A 14,564-nucleotide genomic window follows, 5' to 3' on the forward strand; every position below is an offset into this window, starting at 1 on the left:
GCCCCCTGCAGGCTGACAGCCACGGAACTTCTTGAACGGAAAAAGAAGGCAGAATAGGATACGTTTATGATCTAAACATTATTTGTTTACCTACATTAAACAAACGTGGGTAGATTTCGCCACTTGTGCCTTTTGAAAACAACAAAACAAAACAAAAAAGAAAAACATACACAATTAACAAATGTCAAATGAGATCTTTCCCATGGGGATCCCTGTGAATAAGGATGTTAAATGCATCCTTATTCACAAAAAAAAAGAAAAAAAAAAGAATAGGGACAAGTCAGATGTCTTAGAAATTTATATTTTCTTGTGGAAGGGTAAGATTATTGATATGCTAAATAAATCACACTAATTTTTAATAATAATGACAATACAAGTGACAGATAATCAAACCCTTTTTTACGGTATGGATTTGGCAACTTCAGCTTTTAAGCCATACAATACTTCATATAAAATATGACAAATATAACATTTATTCACAGTTAATTAATTCATAAATAGCAATTTGATTGATACAGTGACAAGAGAATTATTTAGAAATTAATATGCATTTTTTAAAAAGTAGTTCATAATTAATATGGCACATGTACTCTTATTAAAAATGTACAAAAAGGTCCATATGGCTATAAGTGTAGAGGAACATTTCAGTTAATTGGAATATGTGTTCCCATGAGGCTCATTTCTCAGATTAAAACTTTAAAAAAATAACCTTTAAGCAGATAGTAGACACACTTTTCATAAAACCCACATTTGTGTATTAAAAATGTTTTTATTGGTCCAATTAATTATTATAATCTTATAATTATATCCCTTTCATTAAGTGGAAAATCATCACAACTACTTGAAAACATTAGTTGGTAGGCAATTAAGCAATATATTGTGTTTCACTTAGTGAACAGTTACTGAAAAACATTAACTTTTCAATAACATTAAAATTTACCTGTATGTAAGTGGCATCTTTAAAGCTCTGGATTGATACATCTTCTACTATACAAGCCATTAGCTCATTCAAGCTTTTTCAAATTTTAAGTAACCAATTTTAAATGAATTAGAGTCTAAATTATCTACAAATTCCCCATGTTTTGTAATTTATGTATAATATTTTTTCATAGAAGTAAGCCTTAAATTGCATACATTTGCAGTATCTTTTTATTTTAGCAATCGTGTGGCTCTTTTAAAGCTTTGCCATTCGGCGCCTGGAGGGATTAGTGGAGGAGTAGTGGGAGATGAGTCTGTCAGCTTCTCTCCAGCCAGTGAGAAGCGCTCCATGGACGGTAGAAAAGTAGCAGAGATGAGTGGCTTCTCCAGCAAACAACACCTGCAGGGGCTGGAAAGAATTTTAAAAGTTAGAAAAAGGACTCAAAAATATAATCATACAGTCTAGTTAAAACACTGTAAAGATTCTATCTGTGAGAACATAATATAAAAACACTTGATCAACCTTAGGTGAACAAGAGCACAGGCATGTACTTGACATCTTAGACTGTATTATCACTTTATTAATATGATAATAATAAATGAAGGTAATGTTTGCCTGCATATCAACTCATCAGTGTCCTGGACTGTTGTTGAGATGTTTTAATTCTGTCCTCTGTGAAACATTGTGTCATTTGATAGAAATTAGATTTATGCAAATCTCTCCTAAGATCCACCTCTGATCAATTAAGGTCTGGATGTTGAACAGGCCAAACAATAATTTGTTTTTATTTCAACTTCTTCTTTTTTTCTCAGGTCCTTTTGCCAATTTTTAAACAGAAATGATCATGATTAATTTATTGGACATATTTCTACATTGGTGAGGCTTTTCTTAATGAAACTGCAAAAAAGGCGAATGGACAGATGGAAGGATGAACGGAAAGGATGAAAAAACACTTTAAGTGCAGATTTTTTTTCTCCAGCTTTTAGGAATCTTGAACCTACAGCCTTGTATCAAATTATTTTTTCAAATGAGCCTATGTCAGATGATATGCAACTGTCTACGTCTACATGCACATACTCTGGCTTTCGATGCATTGGATGGCAGAGGCTCCATCATGTTCTCCAGATCCTGCTGTGAGCAGCCCGTTGCCAAGTAGCTGTAAGATCCATTTGTCCAGGGGTTCTGGAACCATTGGGAGCGCAGGATCCTCCGTGGAGTGATGGAAGGATTCCCTGAAGACAAACATTAGATCCAAACATACCGAAGGATCCTGATAACTGAAACTGTATATAGTGATATAAGACTGAGCGGTTCTGCTAGAAAGGCATCCACGTAATGCTATGCAGGAAATGTTTGGAAGACTTTTTCATCACACAATAGAAAGAATAAAAAAAGGCTCACTAATAAGAACTAAAATATAATAATAATAAAACCAACTCAGTTTCAAATGAGGTCCCTTTTTGCATTCTTTATTCTTCAAAACTCACCTGTGAATCTGCGGACAAGTTGTGTGACAACATCTGTGACCTCCTGCTCAGGTAGTGTCTCCATGTACTCAGACTCATGCCCTGCGATCCACCCACAGAGAAGATGACCATACCTGAAGGACATAGCAAGAAAACGCATGTATTACCAAACATGAAATTCAGCATAAGCTGGACAGTGTCAGAGTTATTTGTATCTGAAGACCTTTCAGTGGGTTTGAGCACAGTGAAACCAAACAGCTTCTTTATCCAAGAACTCTTCACATCTGAGACCTGATCCACCAACGCATCCTGATACAAAGCAGAAGAGAAAACAAATATGGAACATAAAGTCATGAGCTAAAGTTTTAATTGACATGTAATCCCTCTGAAGAATAAAATGTCTGTAGGACAACTGCTGCAGATTTTTGTCTCACCTCATCCTCCCACACCAGCTGAATGACATCACAGTCAGCGTCCCACCACGGCTCGTTGAACTCCACAAATATTTTGTTGTTGGTTCCAAAGCCGAGCCTCTGGATGGAGTGCAGCTTGTGAAGAGGGAGAGGAGGGTGGAACAGACGTGAATGGTGTCTCTTTAAGTATCCTAATAAAACAGAAGTTTATGGGATTGTTTTAGCATATTTAGTGTTTTATTTCCAGTTAGGATTGGTAAACTGATCTGCGTGGGACTGCAGAGAATACAATAATAAATGTTTATAGGACAAATATGCCTGAGAGAAATTACCTAAAGGCACTGTTACGATAACATGATCTGCGTTGATCCTCTCCCCGTCCTCACACTCCACCATTACTGAGCTTTGCTTCTCGTTGCTGCTCCAGTAGACACTCCGCACAGGTCGATTGTACTTTACTATATCATCAGGGAGCTCTGACATCAAGTTTGCAATCAGACCTTCATAGCCACTATACAAAAAAGGAAGAAAAATAAAAAAATAAAAGTAGAATGTATAAATTCTGCCCTGAATCAGCATGTTTCTGATTAATAAGCAATAAAATTGCATAAATTATTAAACTGACTTTTGCTGAAAGCCTGGCAGTGCTGGCCAACATTGTAGGCCTGACTGGTAAAGGAGTATAAATAGATGGTGCAGGAGCAATACATTTAATTCTACCCTAATTATACTCCAAAAAACTAAAAAGTTAAAAAATAGCATTTTTTTATCACCTTCTGGACGAATGTGGCAAAGTAGATGCATTCAATTTCCTGTCTAAACACAATCATATTGTTGAATGTGTCCATAAGGATGACAATCATGATTTACCCAAATTTTTCTTACAACTATTTTTTTCCCAACCTTCACAATATACCAACCATTCTTGCTTAGCTTCGAGATCTAATTTGCGGTGGAATAAAGAGCAGCAAACATCCTTCCAAGTAGCCAGAAGCTCAGTATTGGGAGAACTGTAGCAAAAAGTGGTATTTTAAGGCTAGCAAGTCTTTAATATGACCACCAGACACAGGGAGGAATGCAAAGAATAAGTCTTTCTGTCTTACCATCAAATATATAAACATGTGAAGTTTATTAAACTCTATTCTAACTTTAAGTGGAGTCATGCACTTCAGTTAGAAAAGACCAAGAATGAGCTTTTCAGCAAACACTCGGGTGGGTTTGGTTTAAAACAAATGTTGAGAAGCACATCATTTCTGCTGTTAGTTAAAGGACTTGTGATGTTGTGGGCTTTTTCTCTCTTATAAAAACAATGAGAACTTTGTACAAATTTTCCTCTGTGAGACTACGCTACTTCCAGAAATGATTATTGTTTTGTTTTTTGTATTATTTTTTCTAAGAGATAGGCCAACAAATGTGGACAGCACTGTATGTGAGATTGTTCCACCACAACTGCACAAAGTCAAAGTACATACCCTGGGAATGTACAGTCCAATCCAGGAAAGGTCTTGTATTGGCCAAAGGCCCCCAGACCAACCTCATCTAAGCTGTGTGAGCCATTAACACAGCATTCTCTTTTCAGCATGCCGCTGATCACACACAGCTGAAAGGATCTGGTGGCTGAGTCGATGTCTTTCCACTTCTCCACACATCGTTTTCTCACCTCCACACAGCAACAAAACAAAACAAAACAAAAAAATCATATTAGACAATGCAGTCAGCCACGGTGGTTGGAAACCAATCTCGGAAAACTGAATCTCATAGATGAACAGCTAACATTAGTCTTTGGTTAATAATGTAAGAAACAAACCTCTGAGCGTATGAAGTCTCCCACACTGGTATGGGGTTCTCCCATTTGATTCTGAAACTGTGAACTTTCATTCAGCAGCACGGTAAACATCTCCAGAGCTGGATAGATGTCCTTCTCACTCAGCTTCCGACCTGCACACATGACAGAAAGTAAAGAAATATTAAATTCTCCAGTTAATTACATGCATGCCACAGTATATAATCACTGATCTGCTCTTTCATACAGTGATAAAAACACATAGTGTTTTTGGTTTAGAGATAGGTTTGTTTCATTTTTCAAACTAACATAATAGATCTAATAAGTGAGCTGTGTGAGACTCAGAGTGTTGACTACCTGAGCTGCTGAAGATGTTGGTAATCCAGGGTGTTTCTCCTCCCAGGTCGAAGGCCTGGTTTTCTTGGGTCAGAGCCTCTGGGTCCAAGAGCCCATAATGACGGGCCAGACAAAAAACTGGGTTTTCCTCAGAGGGTCCATGGATCCAGTTTGCCCCAATCTCAATGACTTTATCACCTACACAGGACACATTTCAACAATCATTACAAAACTGGAATGTTTTTCTTTCCATTAATTTTATTTCAACAAAAAGAGTAATACCAGTTAAATTTGTCTTGAATATTAAGACTGATCAGAGAAATCATACTGTTGCTTGCTTTGACCATAATATTTATGTTTTTCCATAGCAGAAAGTATAAACTGTCTACTCATAATTTCATAAATAATACCTCAACTACGCTCTCCTCTCTATGACAGTAAGCTGTAGCACACATTTTACTAATTATGTTTTAATTAGTTATATGCTCTTTTTCATTTCTGAAATGTTTGCACAGCTATTGTGTAAATTCATCTGGGTAGACCACTATCTTTCAAGTTCTAAGTATTAGATTAAAACTCTTGACCTCCTTCCACAAAGTAGTAACAAGGGTTATAGATAAGATTTTATAGTTCCGAAGTAAACACAGCCGGGGCGGGGTACACTCTGAAGTCTTTTTCAGTGCCAAGCACAGCACAGCAATGTAAATGCAAAGGTTATAGCTTATCAAATCTAGGAACGATCTTCATGTTTTAGAGATAAACAGTATGGGACACGAGGAAACAAAAAACAACAGGAAGCAGGTGGATCTGAATCACTTTTATGTTGGCTAACTTGCTCTCTTTCAGATCTGACTCAGGCATTCAAATGCACAGAACATTTGCATACACGTCTTCACTAGAGCTGGAACTATTAATCAATTATTGAAATAACAGCCAACTAAGTGAGAAATTAATTAATCAATCAAAAGGTGTGCCTGCCACACCTCTTATTTAAACAATGCAGGTGGGTTCGGTGTTAAACATGGGATGAATATGTTTCACTAAAGCCAAACCAGGCTCAGGACTATGACTATGTAAAGACAGGCTTAAGCAATTTAGGCAAATGCGTGTCCACAAATTTCTTCAAGAGACCACACGGTCGATCGCAACTTTACTGATGCTGTGGATAAAATATGTATGCCATATCTCACACCAAACAAGCAACATTTCTGATGGATAATTATGAGGAATTGAAGCACTTTATACTCAAGAAGGCAAACACTCCAGATACAATAGGAAACAACCATGAATTAATTGGAATGCATAATTAGCCTTAACTACCCCCCTAAAATATCCCCACCAGACTCACACCCTTATCCCATTGGGGTCAGGAGAGGTGCTGGTGCCTATCTCCGGCTGTCAACTATCGAGAGGCAGGGTACACTCTGGACGGGTCGCCAGTTAGCAAAACTATACATTTCTGATCACTTAGAAGGTCTCTCCTACATCATCCTTATTTGGTTTTAACTATGGTGAATTTCTTGTTTGATTTGAGATGCTTTTATTTTGAAGGGACAGTTTTCTGTTTAACTGTTGCGCAAAAGCAGCTTAACAGCGATCAAAAGGCAAGATGAGTTGTAACGGATGATAAAGAAGTACATATTTTAAATATTGTGTGACACCTGTACATTTGTTTAACTATATGCCAAAACTAAAGTTCTAAACGTATTCTGAGTTAACACGTTGTATTGCAAAAGTACACCAGTGAAGTGTTATCATTCATTTGGGGGGGAATTCTACAATTTATATGGCTTGACCTGATTACATCTCCTTTGCTTTATCAGAAATTTTATCCCTTCAACACATACATGTAATTGTTTATTAAAGACTTTCCTGTCAAACTTACATCAACAGTAGGCCTCAGAAACACAGTTGAACAGCAGCAATGCAATCATGGATAAGGTTAGTAATTGCATAGGCTTAGGCTACCATGTTACAATAATACAGGGACTTGACTGAATACCAAGATGAATCAGTGGGACTTACAGGGTGATAAAAGAAAAAGAAAAAAAAGACCAACACAGGCAGATAAAAAATAATAATAAATAATAATAAAAATAAAAAAAATCACTGACATAACACATCACATCAGCGTGACCGCTGACCGAGCAGATAAGGCACCAGGGTTAACTAATCCTGGCTGTTAGCCTGTGCTGTTAGCTCTGGAGCAGGCTAACAGCACAGCATAAATTGCCATGGTAACTTATGTGCTACTGGTTTTGTGAAACCGAATCGATCCCGATGTATTGTACCTAGCGCGTAGTTTGTTCATTAAAAAAAACACAACTGTTGCAAAAGTATATCGCGACATCTCAATTTTGAAACTGAGCGGATCATTTAAAAGTCTTAAGCATATTTGTACCAATGTCTCCAACCTGTGGTTTTAAATTTAACATTCGCGTGGCAGGCTACTTCCATCTGCCAGAGTTTGACAAAAACTCCTAACCTGCCTCTATTGTTAAGACATTTAAATTTCCCTACTGAAATATGTTCATCTGATTTAAAAGGGAACGTCAGAATCAGATACTGTAATAATTAGGATGTGGTTGATTAGTTAGAAAGTTGTTTCTGAGCCCACCAGACTCACCAAATCTGCCAGTTTTAATTCGTCCTCCACTTCTTTCAGTTGCTTCAAGTATGTGGACATTAGTGAACCCAGAATTAACCAGCCTGTGACACGCAGCGATCCCCGCTATCCCACTGCCTACGATAACAATGTTTACGTTCCTGTTTCCAGCCATAGCTGCAGCACACTTGCTCTGGATGACGTTCTCCGGCTACTTCCTCATGGCAAAGACTGGAGTCGGAAATATCTTCTGGTCCACACTTTCAAAATAAAAGCTTTTTAAAATATTCCGTAAGTAAACCACGTACATGAACATATGATTCACAAATTAAACAACATAGCAAAAATACGTAGCTAATTTTTTTATTAGCTTTTATATATATAAGCTAATAAACTATATATATATATATATATATATATATATATATATATATATATATATATATATATATATATATATATATATATATATATATATATATATATATACATACAGTACAGACCAAAAGTTTGGAAACACCTTTTAATTCAATGAGTTTCCTTTATTTTCATGACTATTGACATTGTAGATTCACACTGAAGGCATCAAAACTATGAATAACACGTGTGGAAATATGCACTAAACAAAAAAGTGTGAAACAACTGTAAATACCCCTTATATTCTAGTTTCTTCAAAGTAGCAACCTTTTGCTGTGATTACTGCTTTGCACACACTCTGCATTTTCTTGATGAGCTTCATCAAGAGGTCGTCACCTGAAATGGTTTTCACTTCATAGGTGTGCCCTGTCAGGATAATAAGTGAGATTTCTTGCCTTATAAATAGGCATGAAAATAAAGAAAACCCATTGAATTAGAAAGGTGTGTCCAAACTTTTGGTCTGTACTGTATACATATATATATATACTGCTCAAAAAAATAAAGGGAACACTTTAAGTGTTAAACACCTGTTTAAGTGTTCCCTTTATTTTTTTGAGCAGTGTATATATATATATATATATATATATATATATATGAACAGCTAATATATTATTAGCTGTTCATAGGCTAATAAAACTTATTAGCTTCTGAGCCAATAAGATTTATTAGCTTATATATACAAGCCAGTAAAAACGTTACAAATTATCTTTTCCTTTTTTCTTGTATATGAAAAATCCTTATCTTCAATAATGCTTGAAGACATTAGTCTGCATATAATTTCTCTTCACTTAGTGAATTGTGTTACTGAAATAAATACATTTTCAATTATGTTGTAATTTACTCAATATGACTATACCATATGCAGTATAAAAGTAAAAATCTTATTTTTAATGAATAGGTTTAAAATATTTATCTTAATAAATTTTATATTTATGACATATATGCATAAAACCTGCATACATGTAAAAAAACAATAAAAACTTTCTGCTTTTAACTTTCTATATTAATAATTATCTTTTCATTTTTATGTGTTTTCATTTATTCAGCTCAACTAATGATTTGTTTCACTGAGACTTTATGTAGGTATGCATGTACAATAACACCTACATTACACTTGCTCTTTGAAGCATTCCCAAAAATGATGCTATCATAGCATTACATAAACTGCTCAGATAGTATATCCAGGCTGGTCAATCTGCAAATTTATTTAACTGAATGGTTCTAAAGCATGGCATTAAAAATGACCGTGATTCTGTCCATTTTCCCATAATATTTGATGTAGGTATGAAGAAAACTTTTGGGTTCTTATTATGTTCATCCAAGTCCAGATTGTCCTAAGACGTTTGTTGTTTTCCCGGAAGCAAGCATGGATGACGTCAGGCCCTTCTCTCAACTCCAACCTTGGTGTTTGCAAACTTGGACGCAGTGAAAACATATCTGGAGCTCTATTTCTTTTTACCTTCCACCTCTGAAACATTGTTCTATTTCCTTGCTAGAGAAAAATAGGTACAGAAGCTAAAAAATAACTACAAATATCATTTGACCCGCTGACATCAAAATTATTCACTGAATCCACAGTTAGAGTATTTGTTACTTGTTGCATATATTTCAGGTTAATTAACTGCCTGTTTTTGACTTTGCCTCTGCTGATCCCCTTTCTGTATCTACAGTTTGTGTACCTTGCACCAGAGTTTCCAGCTATCTTAAGGGACACTTATAAAAGCATACATTTATGACAACTCAGGAGTTTAATGTGTTCTGAGAAACAGCTTATAGATTCTTTGTTCAATGATAAAGATGTTCCATAGCTGGTGTCACCTGATTAGAAGGACAGCAATTATAATTTTATGCTGAGCGGGGTTTAATTTTTAACTTTTCTGGTCTGGATGGAGGGGACTGGTTTAAGAGTAGTGAGAGATGAGTCTGTCAGCTTCCCTCCGGCCAGAGAGTAGTGCTCCATGGAGGGTTGAGTAGTAGGACGGATGAGTGGCCTCTCCAGCAAACATCACCTGCAGGGGCTGAAGCATAAACATAAAGTCCATAAATGACAACAGCTTTACAGATGATCTTTTTCCTTTTTTTTGCATGCGAACAGTCAAGATAAATGTAAGCTTGTGTCTAAATAAAAAATGTTAATTTGTAAACCTCCTGCTTTCCTCTGGTTGGCAAGGGCTCCATCATGTTCTTAAAATTCTGCGCTGAGCAACCGATTGCTGGGTGGCAGTAAGATCCCAACGTCCAGCGATCATGAAACCACCGGGTACACTCGATTCTCGTAGGTGTGATGGTAAGGTCTCCTAAATACAGAAAATTAGATTAAAAACAGACTATTTACAAAACATAGACTTGTACTATTGATTGTAAAAATACTAACGCTGATCTCCATGAAAAAACATAAAATAGGAAAGTGTGGGAAAAATACTGGCTACATGCTTTTCAAATAAATAATGAACTCCCTTATTAATTTATTTTTGAGTATAGCAATCTGAAAAGTATAGCTAAATTCTTGTGAAATACTTGAAAGTCAGCTTTGGCTCAGTCGTGACAAGTGGCAAACGTTTACCCTGTGAATAGCAATGTCTGTCAAAATGCTACAGTAACAGAAAACAATTGATCATGGCTCTACAAAAAAGTCATTTTTAATTACTTAAGGATACCATGTATGCATAAATCTACAGGGTAATCATAATTAGACTGTCTAAGTTGCTTTACAGGGAAATGTTTCATAAATTCCTGTTATGAAAACAAGAAAACAAAACCTGTTCTTATTTTTTTCTGAAGTAAGGATCACCTGAGAATCTATGGATGAGCTCTGTGATGGAACGCCTAACTTCCTGCTCAGGAAGTGTTTCCATGTGCTCCGCCTCGTGTCCAGAAATCCAACCGCAGAGAACATGGCTTCCACTATAGGGTTCATAGTCAACATGAAGTTAGATCTTTCACTGCTTTGTGTGCTTGCTTGTTAAATTTCAATTAAAATCTTTTTGAGAAAAACATTGTGACATTGCTGACCTTTTAGAGGATTTCACCACATTAAATGATGAGATCTTCCTAACCCAGTTTTTGCTTATATCTGACACATGGTCTGAAATATCCTCCTGCAAAAGACAAAAAAAGTATCAACAGGATTGACTTAAGACCTGGTTGATGGTGCAGAAGTGTTAGAATAATCAGCAAGAACTTTTTATGCTGCAGAATTCATATTGATTTAGTCTCTTTAGAAAAATCTCTATATTTGTGAAGAGCAGTTTTACAAACCTCATCATCCCACACCAGATAAATGATCTCACAGTCAGCATCCCACCAGGGGGATTCAAACTCAATATGGATTTTGTCACATGTTCCAAATCCTATTGTCTGAATGGACTTCAGCTTCTGGGCAGGAAGAGGAGGTGAGAACAGAGTTGAGTGATGTTTCTTCAGGTATCCTGGATGGAAACAAAAAAAAAACAATAAAAAATTTAATGCTTTCATGAGCTTTAAGGGGGGGAAAAATCAGCTTAAAACTCTAAAAACTTTAAATCTGTAAACTGCAAGAGGCTGTCTGTAGAACTCACTTCCTCTATTTGAACTTGTTGGCATGTGTTGTAGCAACAATCATTTGCAGAACCACATTTTCATTCAGCTCGATTTGTAAGACATAGTTAAAAATCACCTAAAACGTTCTTGCAGATAAAGCCTTTAAGCTGCAAAGGTCAAAATAGCCTAAAAGCCCACCTAGAGACAGGGTGACAATGACATGATCAGCATTAATCTTTTCCCCATCCTCACACTCCACCATCACAGCATTCTCTTCACTCTCGCTGTAGCTCCAGTGAACACAGCGTACAGGCCGACTGTATGACACCAAGTTGGCGGGGAGCTCTGACATCAAGTTGCTGATTAAGCCCTCAGCACCACTGCCAGACAAGAGCATAAACACAGTAAGTCAGACTACTTTACAGGTAGGGAAAAACAACATAAAAACTGTTTGAGCAGTAGGTATTTGGAGATTGCACTGACTTTGTGCAACTCTGTATTTATCGGAGATTACATGTATTGTAATTCCTGATGAGTACAAAAAAATTAAGTGGATTAAACAGCTCTATCTTAGTTTAAAAAAAAATCCTATTAATTTCACATTTTTTGTATTTTCATCTATTTAGTTTTCTATCGTACAGTATTCAGAAATCTACTAACCCTAATTTGCAGAGATGAAAATTGCAAATAAAATTGGTTTTATTTCAGAAACCAAGCGATTTTGTTAGTTATATTTTATTTCTACATTTCAGCAAAACATCCTGCAGCATAAATTCAACGACACTCCCTCAGTCTGGTGACAGCTATTTCTGGTCTAACGTGTGCAAACCTTGGGAATGTGCAGTCCACTCCTTTTATACTCAGGTACATAGAGAATCCAACCAGATCTAAGTCCTCCAGTGAGTGAGTAGCACTTGAACAACATTCCTCCTTCAGCATAGTACTGATGGCACCCAGCAGCACCTGCCTGGTGTGCTTATCTTTATTTTTCCACCTCTTTGCTGTTCGCCTTCGTACCTGCATAAAGGGCAAAAAAATATATCTGACACCTACATATCTCTGTTTTCCTTGCTTTGGTGAAAATAAGGAGATATTTCTTGATTTTTCTTCAAGAAATATCTTGAATGAAAATGTACCTCAGATCTCACAAAATCTCCAACACTGGGCCAGGATCGTTGTTTGTGACTCTTGGACTGTGGAGTATTTTCCAAGATTACATGAAACAACTCTGTCGCAGGATCCATGTCATCAGGATTCACCTTCTGACCTGAATAAACATATATATGTTTTTTTTTTTCACAAGGACTACAACATTTATTTTAATTTTGATTGAGAATGCAACATGTTTGCTAATCCTTTCACCTGAACTGGTAAACCAGTTGGGAACCAGAGGAGGATATTCACCAACATCCACGGCTTGGTTCTCTGGTGTGAGGGATTTAGGATCCAGGAGGTTATAGTCACGGGCCAGACAAAACACTGGGTTCTCTTCAGACGGACCGTGGATAAAAGCTGCACCAATTTCTATCATGGTATTACCTGTGGAGGAACACAATAGATGCAAATGGATTCAATTTAAAGTGTTAAACAGCATTGTTTCAAAGGATTCAAAATGGTTATTCCCTGCGTATAAATTGAATTATAATTATATGCACAACAATTACTCTAATTACAACAACATAATAAAATAATAATAATCTCACAAGATAGAGACTACTAAAAAATTATAAATAGGCTAGTCTACTTTTTCTTAGTTAAACTTACAAAATCTAAGACCTTAAAAAAATCATGTCTAATGGGTTATCTGGTCTTACTGTTTGCAAGTCTCCTAGAAACCAAATTGCAGACATAAAGAAAGGTCTTGAGTTTGGTTTCTTACCCAGTCTGCCAGTTTTAATTCGACCTCCACTTCTTCCAGTGGCTTCAAGTATCCGGACATTAGTGAACCCAGATTTAACCAGCCTGTGAGCCGCTGCGATCCCAGCTATCCCGCAGCCTATGATCACTATTTTTGCATCCACATTCTCAGCCATGTCTGGTTCAGTGAGTCAGACTAACTTCTGCAACGAGTTTTCACCTTTTATTCACCTTCCACACTTCCGCTTCCCTGTTCGTAAAGCCCCACGGCTTTCTCGACTTTACGAGATGTTGAGTGTAGATTAAGTCTGGCTTTCTTGCAAAGTAATTCAGAAGTGAGCGGATTAAGGACACACCTGAGCTGCACAATTTGTTCGAGGCTGAACTGGTTGTTAGAAATTACTCGTATCCACAAAAACTCCCTGTTATCCATAGAAAAGACTCCGAATGCATTCTGGTCTGGTTACAGTACAACACGTGACTTCTTGAATCCCCAAACCCCGGAGGTTGCTTATAATTATGCTATAAGGGAACCCAGAGTTACATATTTTATTGTATTATTTTTCTGGAAGAAGAAGAAGAAAAAAAAACTCTTATTGCAAATGCAATTATTTCAAACAGGCTCCATCTTTATGTATTTACAGAAAACATAAATAAATAACATAATTTGTTATAAATTAGAACGTTATCATTAACTTGTGCTAACAAATTAGCAGCTAAAAGACACGTAATATTCTAAGATGTGAAAGTGCTGTTTTGTTTGATCCTGTTAGATTCATTGAGTTATACTGGCATCTAGTGGACACTAACTAACAGAGCAGAATGTTATAATACCAAATGATATGTCGAATACTTTAAAGATTCATCTTTTTCAATTTTTGAACTTAATTTCGTGAGTAATTCACAGGTTTTACATTATAGGGAGAAATACCACTCCATTGCAATTCAACCTATTTCTCTAATGAAGTCACCAGATTATGTCAGTTTTTACACGTCGTCTCCCATCCTGAACAAGAAGAGGGCAACAATGGAGAGGAAAAGAAAATCCTAAATGGGAAGGAAAAACTTCAATCCAAACCAAGCAAAAGTTCTTCTGTTTTTAATTTGTATGTTTTCAAATGAATTACTTTTTTGTCTCATGTCTTTCACCTTGTTCGGATATTTTGTAAAGTTTTAGCTAGAGAGCGTAAAAATCTTATTTTTAATTAATAGGTTTAAAATATTTATCTTACTAAATTTTATATTTATG

At 36.2% G+C, this 14,564-nt stretch overlaps 2 protein-coding genes across 2 annotated transcripts; both read right to left on the bottom strand.

The window, feature by feature from the left end:
• Positions 1–280: 280 nt before the first annotated feature.
• Positions 281–7,751, bottom strand: LOC116713685 (peroxisomal N(1)-acetyl-spermine/spermidine oxidase). The gene is made up of 10 exons (XM_032553911.1): positions 7,544–7,751; positions 4,939–5,115; positions 4,606–4,736; positions 4,271–4,458; positions 3,131–3,309; positions 2,820–2,989; positions 2,609–2,694; positions 2,407–2,519; positions 1,997–2,151; positions 281–1,327 (listed from the first exon to the last, which is right to left on the bottom strand). The coding sequence occupies exons 1-10, from the start codon at positions 7,695–7,697 to the stop codon at positions 1,175–1,177; spliced, it is 1,506 nt and encodes a 501-aa protein (XP_032409802.1). The 5' UTR covers positions 7,698–7,751; the 3' UTR covers positions 281–1,174.
• A 1,917-nt stretch (positions 7,752–9,668) lies between these two features.
• Positions 9,669–13,754, bottom strand: LOC116713686 (peroxisomal N(1)-acetyl-spermine/spermidine oxidase-like). Its single transcript, XM_032553912.1, has 10 exons — positions 13,338–13,754; positions 12,821–12,997; positions 12,595–12,725; positions 12,288–12,475; positions 11,657–11,838; positions 11,198–11,367; positions 10,952–11,037; positions 10,731–10,843; positions 10,085–10,236; positions 9,669–9,957 (listed from the first exon to the last, which is right to left on the bottom strand). The coding sequence occupies exons 1-10, from the start codon at positions 13,489–13,491 to the stop codon at positions 9,841–9,843; spliced, it is 1,470 nt and encodes a 489-aa protein (XP_032409803.1). The 5' UTR covers positions 13,492–13,754; the 3' UTR covers positions 9,669–9,840.
• Between the last annotated feature and the right edge of the window lie 810 nt (positions 13,755–14,564).

This window comes from Xiphophorus hellerii, chromosome 22 (genome assembly GCF_003331165.1).
Source record: "Xiphophorus hellerii strain 12219 chromosome 22, Xiphophorus_hellerii-4.1, whole genome shotgun sequence".
In the NCBI taxonomy this organism is placed as follows: Eukaryota; Metazoa; Chordata; class Actinopteri; order Cyprinodontiformes; family Poeciliidae; genus Xiphophorus; species Xiphophorus hellerii.

Coding starts and splice junctions, on each gene's coding strand:
- LOC116713685 (XM_032553911.1), bottom strand. CDS start 7,697: ATGGCTGGAAACAGGAACGTAAACATTGTTATCGTAGGCAGTGGGATA. Junction 4,737..4,938: donor CAACATCTTCAGCAGCTCAG/GTAGTCAACACT, acceptor TCATGTGTGCAG/GTCGGAAGCTGAGTGAGAAG. Junction 4,459..4,605: donor GAGACTTCATACGCTCAGAG/GTTTGTTTCTTA, acceptor TGCTGTGTGGAG/GTGAGAAAACGATGTGTGGA.
- LOC116713686 (XM_032553912.1), bottom strand. CDS start 13,491: ATGGCTGAGAATGTGGATGCAAAAATAGTGATCATAGGCTGCGGGATA. Junction 11,038..11,197: donor ATCTGGTGTGGGATGATGAG/GTTTGTAAAACT, acceptor TGTCTTTTGCAG/GAGGATATTTCAGACCATGT. Junction 10,844..10,951: donor GTGGTGAAATCCTCTAAAAG/GTCAGCAATGTC, acceptor TGAACCCTATAG/TGGAAGCCATGTTCTCTGCG.